The 21,122-nt window shown below is 37.3% G+C and overlaps 2 protein-coding genes and 1 long non-coding RNA gene across 18 annotated transcripts; 1 reads left to right on the top strand and 2 right to left on the bottom strand.

The window, feature by feature from the left end:
• Positions 1-48: 48 nt before the first annotated feature.
• Pih1D1 (PIH1 domain containing 1) lies at positions 49-5,316 on the bottom strand. The gene is made up of 5 exons (XM_030382933.2): positions 5,071-5,316; positions 4,894-5,005; positions 492-1,150; positions 244-387; positions 49-180 (listed from the first exon to the last, which is right to left on the bottom strand). The coding sequence occupies exons 1-5, from the start codon at positions 5,137-5,139 to the stop codon at positions 124-126; spliced, it is 1,041 nt and encodes a 346-aa protein (XP_030238793.2). The 5' UTR covers positions 5,140-5,316; the 3' UTR covers positions 49-123.
• On the top strand, positions 2,228-20,941 carry MRP (Multidrug-Resistance like Protein 1). Of its 16 annotated transcripts, none has more exons than XM_030382963.2 (14): positions 2,228-2,386; positions 5,755-5,871; positions 5,941-6,246; positions 6,312-7,517; positions 7,586-7,723; positions 8,194-8,340; positions 9,462-9,546; positions 9,617-10,436; positions 10,497-10,861; positions 17,249-17,469; positions 18,444-18,661; positions 18,727-19,233; positions 19,296-19,677; positions 19,892-20,941. In XM_030382963.2, exons 2-14 carry the CDS (start codon positions 5,824-5,826, stop codon positions 20,081-20,083), a joined length of 4,635 nt encoding a protein of 1,544 aa, XP_030238823.1. In that variant the 5' UTR covers positions 2,228-2,386; positions 5,755-5,823; the 3' UTR covers positions 20,084-20,941. The 16 variants fall into 16 exon arrangements, with proteins under 16 accessions (XP_030238823.1, XP_030238819.1, XP_030238822.1 ...); XM_030382959.2 differs by lacking the exon at positions 17,249-17,469 and adding an exon at positions 16,445-16,665; XM_030382962.2 differs by lacking the exon at positions 17,249-17,469 and adding an exon at positions 15,910-16,130.
• Positions 7,104-8,582, bottom strand: LOC149091622 (uncharacterized). Its single transcript, XR_016196489.1, has 2 exons — positions 8,481-8,582; positions 7,104-8,433 (listed from the first exon to the last, which is right to left on the bottom strand). It is a non-coding gene; the product is annotated as an uncharacterized LOC149091622 (long non-coding RNA).
• Positions 20,942-21,122: the final 181 nt, after the last annotated feature.

Genomic DNA, 21,122 nt, shown 5'->3' with positions numbered 1-21,122 from the left:
ATTGCTCATCCTACTGAAAGAATGCGTTTTGGCAAAATAAACATTAAGTTTAAAATTTCACTTGCATTGCTTTATTTTTATTATTTTTTACATTTCACGTTGAAGTAAATTATTTATTAGTAGCTAAGTGCATTGAATGCCATTTCGTTGTGTAATGATTGGAATACGAATTTGAAGCATCTGTAAAATTATAAAGAAATATTAGTATTTTAAAAAATTATTTTAATAAATTATAATACTGACCTTGCTTGTTTTATCAAAAAGCGCCTGCGCACGCTCCTGATTGAGGCGATATTTGACAAATGTATCAAATATATAGCCATGTTTCAAAGACTCAACCAAAATGCGATCTTCGCCTACATCCAAGCTGAACTCTTGGGATGAAACCTGATTAAAGCAAGATGAAATAAAAGATTATTTTAAACGAATATATGATTATATCAGATAATCATCAAACATGTGGAGACTCGTATATGAAATTATGTACTCACGCAATTGGGCAAATAGAGCTCAGCATGAATTTCGTCGACCTTCTCATCGCGGATTCGGGCGCGTAGCTTGTAAAGCGGCTGGTGATTTTTGGCCCAGTTGTTACGAATTGTTGCAGCATGCTGCTCATCAATTTCCTGCACTAGTTTCGAAGGTTTTGTGGATGTAGATGTGGATGGCTCCTCTATTTGTTTATTGCCAGGAATTGCGATGCCAACTGCGTCAGGTGTACCACCTGCTCCGCTTGCTCTTTGCATATCCTCGTTTCTCACACGATGTGCCACCAATGTGCCGATAAATTTGCGATTGCTCAATATTATTGTCTTATCCATCGTTATTTGTACATTGTATTTTTCGCTGAGTGCTTCGGCAACGATTTGCAAAAAGAAATTGTTGAAGAGTTGCGACTTTTTTATTTTCGTCAAAAACTTTGGATTTATTGCTATGTCGCACACTTCTACGGAGTTATTAGAACGATCTTTGGTATGACGTATCTCCGAAATGCTCATCGGTACGCGAAACGATCCGGGCGTCGTTGATTCCAATATACTTATTAGCTCGCCATCGGATATATCTTTGGGTCCTGGCACTTCCGGTGCTTGGCATACGTTTATGAAAAATTTTTCATTACTGTTGATCTTAAAGCTCTTGACACAGAAACCTGATCAAATGGCGTAAGCAGAAAATTGTAATATAATAATAATTGGCTTGATCAAAAATTTATTTGATAATAAAATTTATTAAATTCAAAACTGAAATAGATAAATATCTTTTCTATCTGATTTTTTTGTACTTATTATTGCATATATCAAAACATTAATACATATAATTTTCGCTTATAATAACCGTTTCACCTACGATTAGTATTTTGTAAATATAAATCATTTCGCTCGCGATAACAGTTCTCTCGATGTCGATAACTATCGTTACCTTTCCAATACTGTTTCGTGCGTTCGTTAAAAACTCTTTGAGCTCACTGAAAGAGCTTTTAAAAAGATGCATGTCTAATTTTAGGCGAACGCCGGCTTTTGGGATAGAAAAATCGGAGAGACGTTGAGAGAGACGAAAATAATTCAAAACATTAATTAAAGCTCGTCTGTAAAGAGAACAAATGCATACATAGGTATGTGTCTGTGTGTTTGTTTTTGTTTAAAGTTAAGCATATGTTTATAGGTGTTATGTCTCTGTAAACAATTGTATACTATATCCCTGTCACATAAAACATAATTTTTATCTTTTTAGATATGATTCAATCGACACTGTTATTCCCCCTAACTATTATTCATATATATAGTCTATACATGACGTACGCACACACACTTACATATGCATGTATGTGACTATATGGTCGGCAAACGTTTGCTCGCGTATTTCATCATTAACTCTTTCTATCTTACTCTTATCAATTAACTCTCTTGGAGGCCTTCCACACTATCTTGTCGCGCGCGTTAAATTGCTAATGGGCAATGACTAGCCAAATGCAAAAATTGCTATACATGTGTGTATGTGAGTCTGTGTGTGGGTGCCTGCTCTTGATGTAGAATTGTCGCAGGCTCAGCTAGCAAGGGTGACCAGCTGGGCTGTATGGGCTTATTTATACCGGCATAGCTTGTCGCGCCGATCAAACAGAGAGCGAGCGAGAGAGAGCATTTGTGGGTGTGTGAGAGCTTGCACATTTTGTCTTCTATTAAGTTTGCCTTCTGCTGCATTAGTATTGGTCAGAGAGCGAACCGGCCGCTATCGTATCAAATAGAAACAAATAAGTTGAGCTGGCTTGTGCGTTTGCCATTCAGTTGCTTCTGTTCGCTCGACACGGACCGGTCGAAAGGAATACCCGAAAATAGAAATAACGAAAAAAGTTATCAAACAGTATTTACGTCTGATTAAATTTGCCGAGGTAATTATAAGTGGCTTTTTATTGTGGTGTTGTGATGTTGTGTTTGTTGTGATTGTTGCTGTTGTAGTTGTATTGTTATTCGGTTGGCTGCAAGCGTAACAAGTGCGATGAAAAGTTATTTGACACACATTGTGAAATACTCTCTACGCGTATTCTAGAAGGGCTTTATTAGTGTTGTAAATAAGTCTTCTAACAATTTTGAATGAATCATTTTAAAAATTAGATTTGATAATAAATAAATTGTTTTTGTTCGGTCATGCTCAATGCCGATTTATAATTGATTAAATCGAACAAAAAAAGAAAATCAATTAAATGAATTATATGCATAAAATGTATACGCACGTGTGCTTGTGTGTGTGTGTGTGTGCCAGTGTGCGTTATGCTGTGATCAGCTAAAACAGTTAGCACAGTTTTTAGGCAAGTCTTTAGACGATGACGTCAGTGAAGTCCAACTGAAGCTCGAGTGTGCTGCCGAAAAAAGGGCCTCGAGCACAGAGACAGAGTGAGAGCGTGGATGAGAGACACATGTACGCACACACTCAACCAAGCTGTTATAAACAAGCGCGATAAGCATTTGGAACAATAAAATTATAAAGTGCAATTGAAAACTAAAGCAACAGTAAATAGAAACAATACACGCGAACGTCTACGCATATATGTATGTATGTGTATAACAGTAGTTTTATTGTTGCACACATATATGCATATGTACATCTATGACAATTATGTATGTATGTGTTTATTGGGCAAGTGCGGGTACTTGGATTTGCGATTGATAACAACGCGTTGCCGCTCACGTTTCAGAACTTCACCACTTGAAAGATAATGAGATAATTGAAATTTGCGCAATCCTGTAAAAGGACACTATGAACGAAAACAAAGAATTTCACAGTCCAGATAACAATAAACAAGTGGGCTGCGATATCATTCAAAAGACAATTATAAACATTAAAAAGGAAACTTGTGCAAACGACTGTAAAATACCCTGTATAAATGAAATCTGCGTTTGCTTAATGAATGTCAAGTGAAAAATGTTAACCAAATGTGTGTAAACAGTTCAACGACAGTTGGGCTACATAGCAATCAATCTTACAACAATATATGTATACTGTCTGCCATATAACAGTTTAAGGTCTATATAAAACAGACGAAAACAATGCACTCATTATGGAATTTTGTGTACAGGGTATATGAGTTATTTATTGCATATATGTATGTATGTATCATATATCTTTTCAATGTTCTTTTCAATGGAACCTACATATTGAATATGCAAAGTCTACTGAACTTTGATTTCTTTTACTTTATTTTTATCTTTTATTTTATTTTGCGGTTTGCCCTTTTCTGTAGAATATACAGCATCAGAATGAGTCGACAAATTTGTACATACATATGTACATATGTATGTGTATATTAATTGAAAATATGTGTAGCAAAATATCTCTGCATTTTTTCTAAACGCAATTTTTGTATTATAAATACATATTTCGTTTTGAGATATTTGATAATGTTACATAACACTGAATGATCGCCGGAACAGGTTTGCCATTAATTACAGAAGAGAAAAAAATACCCGTTTTTTTCTGTTTGATTATTTACTTTAGCCTTGGGTAGAGTATAATTAATTTTGTCAGTCGGTTTGCAACGAAGCTTATCTTTAATTCACAATGAATGCATTCACAGTTCCATGCTTATATGCTACATGTTTGATTGATTTGCAAATTGTTGTTTGCTGTTACAAATAGAGCGTTGTTTTTTGTTTCAATTAGTATATAAAGCTCAGAGATTCAGATATATAAAAATAAAACTAAATAATCTTGTTTAAAATGTTAAAGAGCTTATACAAAAATTAACATAAAAATATATTAAAGCTGTTATATATGCTTTTATTGAAGCTCTAAAATTTCCCTGTGCTATTTCCTGTGCTAATTTTTAGAACATGCAAATTTCCCAACTGAATTTTAAAGAGAAATTCAGAGCACGTTTCTTAGAGCATTTAATCGACGTTGTTAAGCAAAAAGCTAAAAAGTAGTTTCTTGATTTAACAAAAGTCTTATACTAAAACAGACAAACAAACTTGTTTCTGGCATCAAGCATAGATCAATAAAATAAAATATATACAGGTGGACGTACATACATATATTGTGGCATTGACAAAGATCAAGAGTAGGGAGAGGCAGAACTGGTTTCATAAATGTGTTAGAAATATAATATGTATACATAAATGTAGAAGAAATACAAAGTATTATTTGCTAGGAATTTCTAGCGACAAGGTGGTCAAGCCTAATAAGATTATATGTGAACACTTCGTAGCGAATTAACGAAGGGGGCAATCTATTTTTCACCGATTTATGAATTGCTTGTGACGCTCAAGGCACTTACTGATAAGCGCCAAACATCTGATTCAATCATTAGCAACAAGTCAATTGCATTCAATTTCAATTGTCATGCGCGTGGGACAACAATTTAATGTTATTTTAAGAACAAAAAAAAAAAAAAGCACTAACCGGGCGTAGGTTGTACGACAATCCAGTCGCGTGGCGGCGCTGCCTTGCCGGCCTGATCTGTAGCTGTAGCTCCACCACTAAAGAACTGATTTATGTTCTCTTCAAACTCATTCTAAAAGAAAATAGTAGTAGTATTTATTCACTTTTATATTCTTCTTGTAGTTTAATTCCGCTTACCTTCACGAAGCGCAAATTCTGATCGCGAAAGCTGTCGTTGCCATCGATAAAGTTATTAAGGCTGGACATGATGATGCATTTGTTTTATATACGAATTTCACTTTATTTAACAATACTGAATACTATTTGAATATTATTTTCGACTATTTTAATTCTGTGACAAGCAGTTTCTGATTTTGTGTTATTATTATTGCAAGTTGCTGTCAGGTTGCTAAGCGATAGGCTCGATAACAAAATTAGTGCTGTGAAGTGCTGTCAGGCTGTCTATCGATGGGCGAGTTGTGTTGCGGCACCGGTTGCATATATACCAAAATCCGCTAAAAATAAAATAGCTGGCACGAAAATACTTGATCAAATGTGTGACAAATATGCTTTAATTTTCAAAATTAATTTTGATGTGCGAATGGCAGACATTTAATCAGCTTTAAATTTCAATCATTTCATCGACTTTATTTTAATATACACAATATTACACAAACAATTAGTATACATATATGTACATATTTTAGACAATTTAAAATTTTCAAATATGCCAGCTCTAACTTATAAATAGATAAATAGGCAACATTCCGCTAAATTAATCGTTATCGTTTCTTTTTATTATTGTTTTCGTCTTGGGAAATAGACCAGCTGTTTTTACAGTAGTACAATCTTTTCTTTACTTTCATGTTTCATGTTTTACAGTTGCGTTAAGCTGAAAGTCTCGCACGTGGAGGAGTGCCTAGAGAAAAAGTTAAAAGACAAAACGCGACCATGGGAGACATTACACCCATGGACGAGTTTTGCGGCTCCACATTTTGGGTGAGTGCCAGAAAAGTACCTATATATATCTAAAAAATTTGTTGTATAATTTCCTTTATTTTCTAACAGGACGCCAATGCGACTTGGTGGACAGTTGATCCAGATTTTACGATCTGTTTCGAACAAACTGTCTTAGTGTGGGCTCCTTGTGCATTTTTTTGGGCATTTGTTCTCATCGATTTTTGGTATTTGAAAGCCAGTTTGGATAGGAATATACCCTGGAATAAATTGAACATTGGCAAAGTGTTGTTCAATGTGGGCTTGATTGTAATCACCGCTTTGGATTTAATTATGGTGTTTGTCAAGAAAGGCGAAGCGGATATACCGATATATCCTGTTGATATTTGGACTCCTGTTATTAAATTGGCAACCTTTGTAAGAAATATGAGCTATTGCTGGGTTAGATTTCACTATAATTAGAGTTTGCTTCTTGTTTGTAGATAATGCTATTGATTTTTATACCCCTCAATCGGAAATATGGCGTGCAAACATCTGGTTGCCAATTTCTCTTCTGGCTTTTCTTGGTGATCTTCTCCATACCACGCTGTCGCACCGAGGCTAGAATGCATCAGGAGCGCAGTGATATAATCAACTCACAGAAAGCGACGCCACATGATTTCTCCTGGGAAACGTACCAATTTTGCAGCTTCTTCATCTTCTTTACATTGTCTGTGCTGATGCTAATACTCAATTGCTTCGCCGATCGATTGCCCAGGCAAACGAAATATAAGCGAGGACCTAAAGAGATTCCCGAACTGTCGGCCAGCTTCCTTTCTCGCATCACATACAGCTGGTTCGACAAGATGGCCTTGAAGGGCTATCGCAATCCGTTGGAGGAGAAGGATCTATGGGATTTACGGCCACAGGATAGCTGTAAGGAGGTGATGCCCACCTTTGCCTATTACTGGAATAAGAATGTGCGCAAGAACTATCGTCGCATGGCTAATGCACAGGAGACGAAGGCACAATTCAGCAATGGCAAAGTCTCCTTTGAGAATCCCCAGAAGAATGGCAAGAAGAAGGGCATGGCTAGCATTATGCCGCCCATATACAAATCCTTTGGTGGAATTTTTCTCTTTGGCTCCTTCTTCAAGTTGATCACCGACATTCTAACCTTCGCCCAGCCGCAAGTGCTGAGCTTGATCATTGGATATGTGGAGGACTATCAGACGAATCCACAACCTGAATGGAAGGGCATTATGTATTCGATTCTACTTTTTGTGCTAGCCAGTGCACAGACATTCATACTCGCTCAATATTTCCATCGCATGTTTATTGTGGGTCTGCGCATTCGCACGGCGTTAATCAATTGCATTTATCGGAAGGCTTTGCGTATTTCGAATGCGGCACGTAAATCCTCAACGGTTGGAGAAATTGTGAATCTAATGGCTGTGGATGCACAGCGCTTCATGGATTTGACAACCTATTTGAATATGTTGTGGTCGGCTCCATTGCAAATCGCTTTGGCTCTATATTTCTTATGGCAGCAATTAGGTCCATCTGTGCTAGCCGGTCTCGCCGTGATGATCATTATGATACCTCTCAATGGATTCATAGCAAGTCGCATTAAGACCTATCAAATAAGGCAAATGAAGTATAAGGATGAACGTGTTAAGCTAATGAATGAAGTCTTGAGTGGCATAAAGGTTAGTGGAGCTCACATAAGATTGAATTATTAGAGGTTGCGTAATACTCACAATCTGTATACTTATAGGTGCTCAAGCTTTACGCCTGGGAGCCCAGCTTTGAGAAACAGGTACTGGACATACGTGATAAGGAAATAGCTACACTACGCGCTACGGCTTATCTGAATGCCAGCACATCCTTCCTTTGGTCCTGCGCTCCCTTCTTGGTAAGCTATGGCAAACGATAGGCCACACTTTGAATTCTCTTTGCAGAACTTGACTTGACGGAGTTTAACCGAGGAAAATGTATATCTATCATTTAAAATGTTTGAAAAAAAAAAAAACAAAAAACAAAAATCAAACAAACACAATAAGGTATCCTTGGTGACATTCGCCACTTACGTATTGTCCGACGAGGCGAATCAGCTGAGCGTCTCAAAAGCCCTTGTCAGCATTTCACTGTTCGAAATCATGAGGCTGCCATTGGCCGTAATGCCCATGCTGATGGTAGACATAGTCGAGGTAAAGCCCAAGGATCAACTGGAAATTGGATATCTATTAATAACAATATGTATAATTCGAGAACCATTTACTTCGGCTATGGGCATCTATCAGCACCACAAGACTGGGCTCACAAAATACAACCGAAATCTATAATCCAAATATCGTATTACTATAAAATTACTGTATATTCTAGGTATCATTAGTCACATTTGCCACATACGTTCTAATCGATGAGAATAATGTGCTCGATGCGAAAAAAACCTTTGTCTCATTATCATTATTCAACATCCTTCGTTTTCCGCTAACCATGTTGCCCATGCTGATCACCAACTTGGTGCAAGTAAGTTAACCTTATTGCGAATCGACTGTTTTTCCCCATGTACACCTTGATATTACATGTGATTTGACTGATATATATTCATACGATGATAGTCTGAAAAAAATCTGAAAATAATACAAAATTAAAGCATATACATATACATATGTATATTCTTAAGTCAGAAACTACTCAGTCCATTATCGTATAGATATATATACGTTTTATTTACATATATATCTAGATGTAATCGGGAAAATATATTGGTACAATTTATGTTTTTAAATTGTGCTGTATTGTGATTGTCAATCTTTTATCAACTATATTATTTACTATTATAATTATTATTTTTTATTTAGCTGCAGCAGACACTATTTAATCCTAACTAACTAACCTAACCTCTCTCGAAAACTAACATTGAAATCGAATTCATTTATCTTTGAATTTAGAAATGCTTCAATTAAACGAAGATGTGTATTTCGTTCTATAACTCTTATAGCTAGATGTTCGCTCTTTCATGAAAGATTCCCCTCGTTCAAAGAATAAAGAACTTAATCAGAAACTAAAATTCATAAAAATATATCGAAGGTGTCTAGTCGGCTTTCATAATTTATATTTATTGTTAGCGGTCTTTTAAAGGGTTCATTAGATATTATCATTCAAGTGTCCTTTACTATAAAAAAATTGTTGACATTTTTAGTGGGGCAATTCATATGTAATTCTATTCTATTTCTTTTTCTACAGCATATTCATGTAGCTTAAAATTCTATTTACCCTTGCAGAGGGTATTTTTTGAGAGAGAAAACAGTTTTTGCTTAATTTATTTTTTCAAAACAATCTTAATTTTTTGTCCGACCTTTTCAAAATCTAATGTAGATGTTCATATTTGGGGAGTAGAATTTCTTCTTTGGGTCTTTAATAAAGCAATCCCTTTAAAACTATATATCATCCATAAAATACCCCTAGCTCTGCAAGGGTACCAAAATTCCGGCAACCCGAGTTTATAAGTCTACTTTCGTAGACGAGAGCTTCTCCCAAAACCTTTCCGTGCACCCCATCCACGAACTTACTACTAATAATAGCTGTGTGTTGACCAGTGTTGTTTAAGGATAAAATAATCTCTAACCGATTTCCTCTTTGCTTAGACGCAAGTTTCTGTACAACGTATAAACAAATTCCTGAACAGTGAAGAGCTAGACCCAGACAACGTACAACATGATCCCTCAAAGCGTGAGTACATAGATCTATATTTATTTATGTACCTTTATACAATTATTTTAATATTACTTTTCTTTTGTAGCCCATCCCATGAGCATTGAGAACGGGCACTTCTCCTGGGGCGACGAGGATGAGTTGACGCTCAAGAATATCAATATGGAGGTGCGTAAACACAATCTAGTGGCCATAGTTGGCACTGTTGGTTCCGGTAAGTCCTCGGTCATCCAAGCGTTCCTCGGCGAAATGGAAAAGATCTCGGGCACGGTCAACACGGTGGGCAAAATGGCTTATGTGCCACAGCAGGCATGGATCCAGAATGCTACCGTACGTGATAATATATTGTTTGGCAAAACGTACGATCGCAAACGCTATAATCAAGTGATCGACGCATGCGCTCTGCGTACGGATATTGAGATCCTCTCTGCTGGCGATCGCACCGAGATTGGTGAGAAGGGCATCAATCTGTCTGGTGGCCAAAAGCAACGCATCTCCTTGGCACGCGCTGTGTACAGTAATGCGGATATATATCTACTGGATGATCCGCTGAGCGCTGTGGACTCGCACGTAGGCAAACACATCTTTGAAGAGGTGCTGGGACCGAAGGGCATGTTGGCGAAAAAGACCCGCGTCCTTGTCACCCATGGCATTACGTTCCTGCCACAGGCCGATAATATCTATGTGATGAAAATGGGCGAGATTACTGAGAGTGGCACATACAGTGAATTGCTGAGAAATCGTGGCGCCTTTGCTGACTTCCTAATGCAGCATCTGCAAGAGGGCGAGGCGGAAGCGGAGGAAATTGATCAGATCAAACGACAGCTATCGCAAACGGATCCTTCTTTGATTGCCCCATTCGAAAAGGCCATACTGCTCGCTCGCACCGAAAGCCTCTCAGACTCTATGTAAGTTGGACGTGTTTATCTGCAGATCCTCATTATATATTTATTCATTTTGCTCTTTAGCTCCGTCACATCTGCCGACAGCTTGATGGGCGGCAGCTTGCGTCGTCGTAACAAGCGCCAGGACTCATACGATTCAACTGCCTCCGCTGCCTCGTTGAAAAAGCAACAAGAACTCGAAGGCAAACTGATTGAGACGGAGAAATCGCAAACGGGCGGCGTTGATTTCAGTGTCTATAAGCATTATATCAAGAGTGTTGGCATCTTTTTATCGGTCGCCACTTTGGTGCTCAACTTTGTGTTCCAAGCATTCCAAATCGGTTCGAATTTGTGGCTCACCCAGTGGTCCAACGATAAGGAAGTGGAACATAATACGGATAAAAGGAATATGTACTTGGGTGTCTATGGTGCCTTCGGTTTCGGTCAAGGTGAGTTCACTGTGATTCAGTTTTTTCGTGCTGGCATTTATGTTATCGCTATCGTTATCGTCTCATTTCCGTTATATGTTTAGTTTAGTATATATGTTTATTATATGTTTTTTTTTATGGCTTTTTAATTATAAGCTACAAATGGTGACAGAAAAGCAGATCGTATAGCTTATAGATTTCAAGTGAAACGAGTGCAATTTAAATTCAAATTTAACTGGACTGGTTGGAATGGAACACTCAATTTCTAATATATAAATTATAATATGAAGGTCAAAGAAAATGCGCTCTTAAACCCATAAATGTTTATTGGGACAAGTGGAATGGAACACGTTTACTCTTTAATTGAATCAATTGCAGCTAGACCGCGTTATTATGTGCTATTTTGTCACCATTTCTTATTTCTTGTATGGTGTTTGGTTGTTGTATACGTTTTTTGTTTATTTTAATTTTGCTTTTTATGTTTGCCCGCTAATTCATGCATCAATAACTCACTCGCTGACAAAACGAAAATTGCGCCAACAGTTCACACCCTCTTAACACCGACTCATTTTTAAAAACAAACACTAACTATATGTATACGTAGAATGTATATACAACTTAATATGTATTTAACAATGGATAACACCTGTTCATTTGCACTCATTTGCTAAATTCACACGCCTTAAGTCTATACAGTTGGCACAGCACTTCAATTAGGCATGAAATGAATGGAAATAACGGTTCAATTATCGCAAACTAGTTACAGTCAGTTTTTGTCAGATAGCACTTCGATAGGGCAAAAGATTTTAGAACGCTGAAATGAAACGATTGTGTAGCTACTTAACGACTGTTATGATCTATTCTTATAAAAAGAAATCATTAAAAACTAAGAAAAGTTGTAAATATTCAAACCTCGTTCAGAGCCAATCCCAATGTACAAATTCAATTCAGAGCATGCCTAATCTTAAAATGTGATTAAAAAATGTCTTAACAATTTCCCTGTGGGGGAATGTCTGTGTGCATTTTAATTTCTGTGTATTTTATACTTAAGAGCTTTGTGTTTCTTGTTCTATTTAAAAAAAAAAAAAAAACGCACCAAAATTTGTAGTCGGATTGACATATTTCGCATCGCTCGCTGGCTCATTGGCGGGTCTTCAGTGCTCGCGCACCATGCACAACGCTCTGCTGCATGCGAATTTGCGCTGGCCGATGGAGTTGTTCGATACGACGCCACTGGGACGTATTGTTAATCGATTTTCGAAAGATATCGATACCATCGATAATGTACTGCCATTTAATATACGTGTCGTCCTGTCACAGATCTACATGGTAAACAATTTTCGATAGACTCCACCCATAACTAACTAACGTACTTTACTCTACCCCACGCACCCCCACACCACCCTCTATCGATATCGAATCAGCTAATATTTCGTTACATCACTTGCTTTCATACACATTATTGTCTCTGCCTTTGCCATTGTGTCCTTTTGTGGTCGGTGTAGTTGTATATTGATCTGTTTGATCCTTTCTACCCGAATGTAGTTACGAGCAGTTTCCTTTCGACCCTCGCCCTGTCGCTGGGCTGCATTTATAGCGCCGAGTATTTGCACAATACCCTTGTGCGATTCGTTATGCGTTGGCCCATGGAATTGTTTGACATAACACCCATTGGTCGCGTTGTGAACCGTTTTTCCAAGGATGTCGATACCTGTGATACAACCTTACCTCTCAATCTACGCGTCGCAATTAGCCAACTCTTTGCGGTAATTTCCCATATTCCATCTCACATCTCTAACATCTATTCACATTTCATTAGAAGCACATGGTACACCTCGAAAAATTAACAATATTATTTGTTGATAGACTATGTCAGTTAGCCGGGAAATTCTACCTTTTCGGTAGATCAGATCTGTTGATAATGCAATGGCTAGGATTACCAGGGAATATTAGGGGATTCGCCCCCTGGAGAATTGCTGTATTCTGTATTCTTAGGACTGAGTTACGCTTATCTATTTTATATATACAATATATGCTTATAGTGCTTATATAAACACGCTTTTTCCACTTTGCTTTGCTCAGCTGATTCTAATGTTTATGAAATTCTATCCTTCCTGACCTTCATTACCTTAGTTCTTGCATTTTGTGGGTCCTGCCTTATATTGGCAGTTGGTTGTATGCGAGCCGCCATAATATTGCATTCGATACTCCTTTATAGCGTTATGCGTTGGCCCATGTACATGTTTGAGACGACGCCCCAAGGCCGAATACTGAATCGTTTCTCGAAAGATATTAATGTTGTTGATACCACAATGCCACTGCTATGGCGAATCGCTATATTTTGTGCAAGTTCGGTAAATGTTCTTGGCCTTATGTTATTCCAACACACATCACAAACACAACTGTACTTTTTGTGGAGACTTTACTAAAGTTACCTTCTTAAAACCAGTTTCGAATAGAATTAGATGTTATTCATAAAAAACCGGAGAGTTATTATAGAAAATCTATTTGTATTACATCTCTCAATCTATAGTATGAATTTGGGAAGTCTATTAATACTAAGTATAGGTAGGCCTGCCGAAATTACTAATCAAAGAGCACAAAGTCTTCATTTCAAATTGGAAGTAAATCTATTAGAATTTTAAAGAAACCCAAACCCAATTCCAATTCATGCACCATCTCCAATCTATGTCCAGTGCAACTAATACGGCTCTACGTAATCTGAATCTTGTATATATATATATATAACTATGCTAACTAACGGACCCCGTGATTTGTGTAAATTGTACATTAAGTAGATTATGTAATTTATCTACAATCATTTAGATATGGCTCGCATGTATAGCATGGATACCCCTTTCCTTTTAGACTTATATAAATGTGTATATTTATTTGTTATCGATTTTAAGAGCTAGCTTTATCGATTAACCTTAAAATGTTCGATATGCAGTTTTGTCGCGCTATTTGGCGGGCCTCGCCCTGGCCATAGGTGGTCTGCACTGTTCCCTGGCGGTGTTTAACAAACTGATACATATGGTGCTCAAATGGCCAATGGAATTATTTGATACGACACCATTGGGCCGTATACTAAGTCGCTTTGCGAAGGACATTGATACCGTGGACAATGTGCTCCCACAAATAGTATCACAATTTCTATCCACCTGCTATTCGGTAAACACGTATATTAAGACTAAACCAAAACCTATCATGTCTTCCTTCCCTTTCTACTTACTTCTTCACGGTTACTAAGCTCTATACAAATAATATCCATATCCATATTCATCGCATTCATTGGAGTCCAAGATCAATATTTACTTGATTTGAGTTGAATATTTTTAAATTATATGAAGTTCACGCTTCTGCTTTAATTTAATTTCTTATAGTAGTTTTGTTAAAAGACTTCATTCAATAACAACAGCAACAACAAGAATGTACTCTGAAACTCGCTTGTCTCAGAGCTCAAACGATTACAGACCCGATTAAAATCAATCATATTGGGCGGTACCACCTTGTATAATTAGCTAATTTCGAAGCCATTTACAGAGACTCATCCAGTAACAAATAACTCACTCTGAGACTCGCCTGTTTCAGAGCAAACAACAATGGCAATTATCAACGCCTATTAATATCGATAATAGAGTTTTGGAAGCTATGGCTTATGGGGGGAGACTCTGGTTTGAGTGTGGTTTCATGGAATATATATTAAGTGATAAACGCGCCCATTTCAATTCGCATTACACTCACTTACTGTTAATGCCCACTAATGTTTATCGATAAATGTTGCGCATCTCTGCGTTCCATTCCATGCCGTTCCCTAGGTGTGTTTGCCTACATTGCGGTCGTGATTGTCTATTGCGGCGGTCTGCGAGCTGCCAAGCAATTGCACAATCAATTGCTCCATCAGGTGATTCGCGGCTCACTATGTCGCTTTTTCGATGTAACGCCCTTGGGGCGTATCTTGAACAGTTTCAGCGCCGATATGGATGTTGTCGACGAAGAGTTGCCCGGCACCCTGGACTCTTGCATGACCTATATATTTGTGGTATTTTTTGTATTCAATTTCTTCTATTTTCCAATTTTTCTGTTTTTCGCGTGAGTTTTCTTTGAATTTTTTTTTTGTAGCCCACATTTGTGTTACGGTTTGTACTTACGAGCTACATTTAGTTTAATTTCCTAGAATTTAAGACTCTTACACCAAAGATCTCTGATCTCTGATTCTCTATAACTCTCTATCCATCACATATCATATATATCTACGTAGGTCTTTGCAATTACGGCGCCGCCATCACACTCTTCACATCCACTCTAAACGCCTCATTCAATATGTTTCGCCAACTCTTTAATAACCTCATGCATTGCCCATCTGCGTTTTACGATACGACGCCCAAGGGGCGTATTTTGGATCGCTGTTCGAACGATATCAACTGCCTGGATCTGGTCATGCCCCTAAATATACGAATGTGCCTGAGCACAGCGTTTCAGGTAAACCCTTCACTCTTTCCACTCTCTAAGCAATGTCCAATGCATTTTTCACTTACTTTTCAGTAGGTTTTGCAGTGAAATTTTTTGTTTTTCCTATTTTGTTTCTTGATTTTTCATATGTGTTTTATAATTTGTTCACTTCTTGTTGAGAGCAAAAAAAAAAAGGAATAAACTAATCACATATTGAACTTGGAAAAGTTGCGCTGGGCATATTAGTTCTGATTGTTTCTATTTTTGTTGGTTAAAATGTAGACTTTATTATTGACGAAAATATCGAAATAAATTTGTGGGTGTCTCTCCTTATCATTCTGCGCCTATTTATATAGTATAAATTTAGAGTTAGGTATTCATGTACCATGCAGGCACAGCTTATAGCAGGAAATCCTTTTCTTCAACAATCAGCTACATCCCATACCCATACCACGTACTGTCCAACACTCCCAAAATATATAAAAACGAATCGCACTAATTCTATATTATATATTCGTTATTTTTAACTAAACCAACCAAAACTTGCGTCGTGTATAACCTCAAATGTCTTACCGTCTCCTGTGATATCCCTAATCTTTTCCTTCCCCAACTTGCAGTTATTAGTTATATAGCCTGCGTCCTGATCGTCTATATTGGTGGTCTGCATGGTGCACAGAAACTCTTTTGCCAATTGTTTAGTCGAATTCTGGGTGCTCCACAGTCCTTTTTCGATAGGCAACCGAGGGGTCGGATACTCGATCGGTTGTCCAATGATGTTTACAAATTGGATATGGTATTGCCCGAAATAATTCGTGTGTTTAACTCGCAAGCGTTTCGGGTATGTTGTCCAACTAATTGTGCTCGTGACTAACAAAAAAAAAAAATAATAATAATAATAAAAACAAAATTAAAACTAACATCACCTTGCCTTAACTAAAGTCGTAGCAACTTGTAAGACCGTTGAAAGGATACTCTACATGTCTATAGACGCCTGTACATACAAGAAACCCATATACCATATATCATATATCTATATATCTAGTGTTTCGAGCGGGCATGCTTTGTTATTTTTCTTTCTATTAGTCTCTATGCTGTCTAAAAAACTTTAAATACTGTTTCGATACTTGATGCACTGATATACACATATCGCAGGTATCGCCTCGTTCCTCGCGGATTTGGGCATTCAGCTGGGCTGTTTGCATGCCGCTCAGCAGCTACACGCGCTCATGCTGAACCGTATCCTGCGCGCTCCTATGTGGTTCAACGATACCACGCCAGTGGGTCGCATTATGTCTCGTTTCTCGAAAGACATTGAAACGGTCGATCAGAAAATTGTGGAGGTCTTGATCGATTGTATTTGGTGTGCATTTGAGGTAATTTCCAATTAGAGTATTACCCAACGCTAGATGGGATTACAATTTGCTACAGCAAAGAAAATACTAGTAGAACAAAAGTACAGTACAGCCTCCCTATTAATGTCCGGCTTAAAACCCTGAAATCATTATAAATTTTGTTATTTTATTATTTTATTTTTAATTATATTTAATGTTTTAAAATTATTTTTTTTTCTTCTTAAATTATTTATCTAAAATATCTTATTTTCAAATTTAAATTTGTTTCTTCAAATAATAGACTTATTTTTTCTTCAACATCAGCCTCTGAGCTATAATTTTCAATTTATTTTATAAAATTTTCACCTTAGAGAGGATGTACTGTATAAGATTTTATCCGTCAAAAAAAAAAAAAAAAAGCCCTTATATCATTATAAAATTCCTGTCCCAGCGCACCTCAACTAATCTGATAAACTAATCAAAACTTTACTGTCGCTTTGGTTTGAGATTCTAATCGTGATTGATCGCAATAGCATGAAATGCAAATTAACTGCTCTAGTAATCGCACTCAGATCTGGAAAATGTCTAAAGAAAAACTTCAAAGAAATATATCTTCAATCTTCAGGTTTTTTGTCCGTCGTAAGGATTGTGGTGCCCGCAATTGGGGGCTTGCGTGCATCTAAATTGCTACACGCCTTCCTTTTGCATCATGTGGTGGCTGCACCGCTGAGATACTTTGATACCACGCCGGTGGGTCGCATTATGTCCAGATTCTCCAAAGATATTGACACGCTTGATCAGCTATTGCCTCAGCTAATTATCAATTTTGTGTGGCTGTTGTTTGAGGTAACCAAAACAAGAAGAAGAAGAAGAATACTATTTCTAAAATATGAAATAAACTCAGAGAAGCCGAAAGTTGAATACAAAATTATTTGTAATTTTTTAGATAGATTCTATTATTGTGATACATTTCTAGATAAAGATATATGTAGATCAGATACATTACTCTTACATATCATATCACCTCTTCAAGTTCAATCTTGCAAAAAAAAACTTATTAATCCATATTTCACATTGACACAAGAATTTATTTACAAGAATTTCCTTAGTCCTTTTACAACACTGTACTGCCTTGAGAATTTAAATATAATTGTAACTTTTACGGTATCTTAATGTTAAATACATCGTTGTTACGGAGTTTCAGAGAGATTCGTGTCCTTAATGCGCCGTTACACTTTTTGATAAGTTTGTGCTTTGGATAAAATCACGATAGCTCTTCAAGTTGTTGAGCTATCATTCGAGGCAATATCCAATAATTAACTGCTTGCTGATTAGATTGAGTAAACAAAAAATGAGGATTACAAAATTAAATTGTTGAAATTGATTAAATTATAAAGAAACAAAATAATTACCAGATCGGCTTACCTCTCCTATAAATTATCGCATCTTCTTTAAATTGATTGACTTATTGCATATGTATGTGTTTCATTTCCACATGTGCAACTCAAGTTGTGGAGCATAATGTTAACTTTAACAGCACTGTTAAAACTTTTGAAAAATAAAATGAAAACTTTCAGTGTCGAAACAGTTGCCGCGAATTTGAATAATATTTTTTAGAGCTCGAGACTCAAATCAAGTAAATTGCGTTTGGGGCATTCCAGCATGCATTTGGATCGTATCGAATTCGAATCGAACATGAATTTAATAACATGACTTCAGTTTCCTATCATTTATATTTTCTAACTAACACCAACACCTGCACCCCTGTAGAAACCTATGTGAAAGTTCTCTTTAATAATCGTTTGCTATATTTGGCTTAGGTTTTGGCCACCATTGTGGTTATTAGCATATCGACGCCCATTTTCTTGGCCGTCATTGTGCCCATTGCGTTTATCTACTATTTCGCGCAACGTTTCTATGTGGCCACATCGCGTCAGCTGATGCGCTTGGAGTCCGTTTCCCGTTCGCCGATCTATTCGCATTTTGGTGAGACTGTGACTGGAGTTTCAACGATACGCGCTTACACAGTCGAGGAGCGGTAAGAAAGAAAAGGAAAACCCGAATTATAATCTCAAGTGGACTTATTAATTATCCCATCAACAGCTTCATTGAGGAATCGGACAGTAAGGTGGACAAGAATCAAGTGTGCAAATATCCATCTCTGATTGCCAATCGTTGGCTTGCGGTTCGCCTGGAGATGGTCGGAAATTTGATTATCCTCTTCGCCTCGTTGTTTGCCGTGCTGGGTGGTCAAACGAATCCCGGTCTGGTTGGCCTGTCGGTCAGCTATGCGCTGCAGGTGACGCAAACATTGAACTGGCTGGTTCGCATGTCCTCGGACATTGAGACGAACATCGTGTCCGTGGAACGCATCAAGGAGTATGGAGAAACCAAACAGGAAGCCGCATGGGAGCTCGAATCGGACAAACAGCATCCCAAGAACTGGCCAGAGGGCGGACGTGTCGAATTCAAAGATTTTCAGGTGCGCTATCGCGAAGGTCTGGATCTGGTGTTACGCGGCGTTACCTTTAACATAACTGGCGGCGAGAAGGTGGGAATCGTGGGCCGAACGGGTGCTGGTAAATCCAGTTTGACTCTGGCTTTGTTCCGGTAAGACATTGTTTTGTTAATCTAAAACGAATGTAATTTACAAACATTCCTTTTCTTTACAGAATTATCGAAGCAGCTGGCGGTAAAATCATGATCGATGGCATTGACATTGCCACGATGGGTCTGCACATGCTGCGATCTCGTCTAACGATCATACCGCAGGATCCGGTTCTTTTCTCGGGCTCGCTGCGTTCGAATCTCGATCCGTTTGAGGTCAAGACCGACGATGAGATTTGGAAGGCATTGGAGTTGTCGCATTTGAAGGCCTTTGCCAAGAGCCTGACAGCCGGTCTCAATCACGAAATTAGCGAAGGTGGCGAAAATTTGTCTGTGGGCCAACGTCAATTGGTGTGCTTAGCACGTGCCTTGCTGCGTAAGACAAAGGTGCTCGTTTTGGATGAGGCCACAGCAGCTGTGGATCTGGAAACGGATGATCTTATTCAGGTATGTTCGACTTGGCACTGTAAATTAACATGGCATGCTGTTAACTTTTGCCATGAACTTTTAATTTACACAGCTGAACAAAAAATGCTAACTGACAGAGCTGTACCTTAACATTTCATATATATGTTAGTTTTTCACTATGTTATCTTACATGCTGGAGTTAGTTTAAAATTGTATGCACATTTAACATTGGTTTGTTTTCGATATTTTGCAGAAAACCATTCGCAGCGAGTTCAAGGAATGTACCGTGCTAACTATTGCCCATCGCCTGAATACCATTATGGACTCCGATAAGGTGATTGTGCTGGACAAGGGACAAATAACGGAGTTCGCTTCGCCCACTGAACTGTTGGGCGATCCAAAATCAGCCTTCTATAGCATGGCCAAGGATGCAAATCTTGTTTAGTTTTGTAACGATATAAAAACACCAACCGAAACTCATATAAAATATGTGCCCAAAAAAACAAAATATTTAAAACAAAACAAAAAAGGAAGGAAGGAACATAAGGATTTAGAACTAGTTAGGCAGCAATTTAACAATAGCTTTTAACTAATATGGAAACACTGGTAACTAGCTACTTAAACCGTTAAAGGTGTTCTACCTCAATAATCACAACAATAACAACTATAGCAACAACAAGAACAACTGTAATGCGCGTGTGCCTGCAATTTAGTAAATACCATGAAATGTTCATTAGCTTAAGTCGAAAAGTTGACAGGATTTCATTTTATCGGTACATTTCATTTAAAATGTACCTCTATTTGTTTATATACATATATGTATGAAATTATATATATGTACGTCTTTGTATGGTACTTACCTAGGTTCGTTTTATGCGTGTGTATATATGTAATTGCAACTATCTTAATGGATTTATTTTTCTATGCCAGTTTACAAGTTACAAAAATAGAAAAAACTACCGAAAACCTCGTCCATTTGGCAATTGAATAAATCACGTACTTAAGATATATGTACATGTATATGAAAGAAAAAAGTCTCTTAAGAATTTGCCTCTGAATGATTAAATCACTTAGGCAATGCCCAATAGTTAATTAAAATTTTGCATCAATTTTGTAAGATCTGTATACTTAAAATGTGTACTTAAAAATCAATTGAAATTGTATTCTTAAGGATAAATAAATCCCATCTACCTAATCTACAGTTTACTTAACATGAATATAAACAAACGTAACTATACTTAACTTGAATATTGTACAAAGCTCTTGATCATGAAGTACAATAAAGAATAACTAATATTTGTAATTCACAAATTTTAATTATATTCTATTATTTGGCCTAAATTGCAATTTAGAAATTCAAAATCCTAACGATATTATCTCACTACAGGATTACAACACGATTGCTGTTACAAGCCGAACTAGAGGCACTTATCGAACTAGTTCATTGGATTTGATGCATGTGGAAGCGTATTTTAAATCGTTTG

This window comes from Drosophila navojoa, chromosome 3 (assembly GCF_054131105.1).
Source record: "Drosophila navojoa isolate 15081-1374.11 chromosome 3, UAZ_NAV_1.0, whole genome shotgun sequence".
Lineage (NCBI taxonomy): Eukaryota > Metazoa > Arthropoda > Insecta > Diptera > Drosophilidae > Drosophila > Drosophila navojoa.
Note: the sequence above shows the minus strand (reverse complement) of the source record. Positions and strands in the feature narration are given on the sequence as shown.

Coding starts and splice junctions, on each gene's coding strand:
- Pih1D1 (XM_030382933.2), bottom strand. CDS start 5,139: ATGTCCAGCCTTAATAACTTTATCGATGGCAACGACAGCTTTCGCGAT. Junction 5,006..5,070: donor AGAATTTGCGCTTCGTGAAG/GTAAGCGGAATT, acceptor ATTTTCTTTTAG/AATGAGTTTGAAGAGAACAT. Junction 1,151..4,893: donor TGTCGTACAACCTACGCCCG/GTTAGTGCTTTT, acceptor CCATTTGATCAG/GTTTCTGTGTCAAGAGCTTT.
- MRP (XM_030382956.2), top strand. CDS start 5,824: ATGGGAGACATTACACCCATGGACGAGTTTTGCGGCTCCACATTTTGG. Junction 8,341..9,461: donor TGATCACCAACTTGGTGCAA/GTAAGTTAACCT, acceptor CTCTTTGCTTAG/ACGCAAGTTTCTGTACAACG. Junction 9,547..9,616: donor ACAACATGATCCCTCAAAGC/GTGAGTACATAG, acceptor TTTCTTTTGTAG/CCCATCCCATGAGCATTGAG.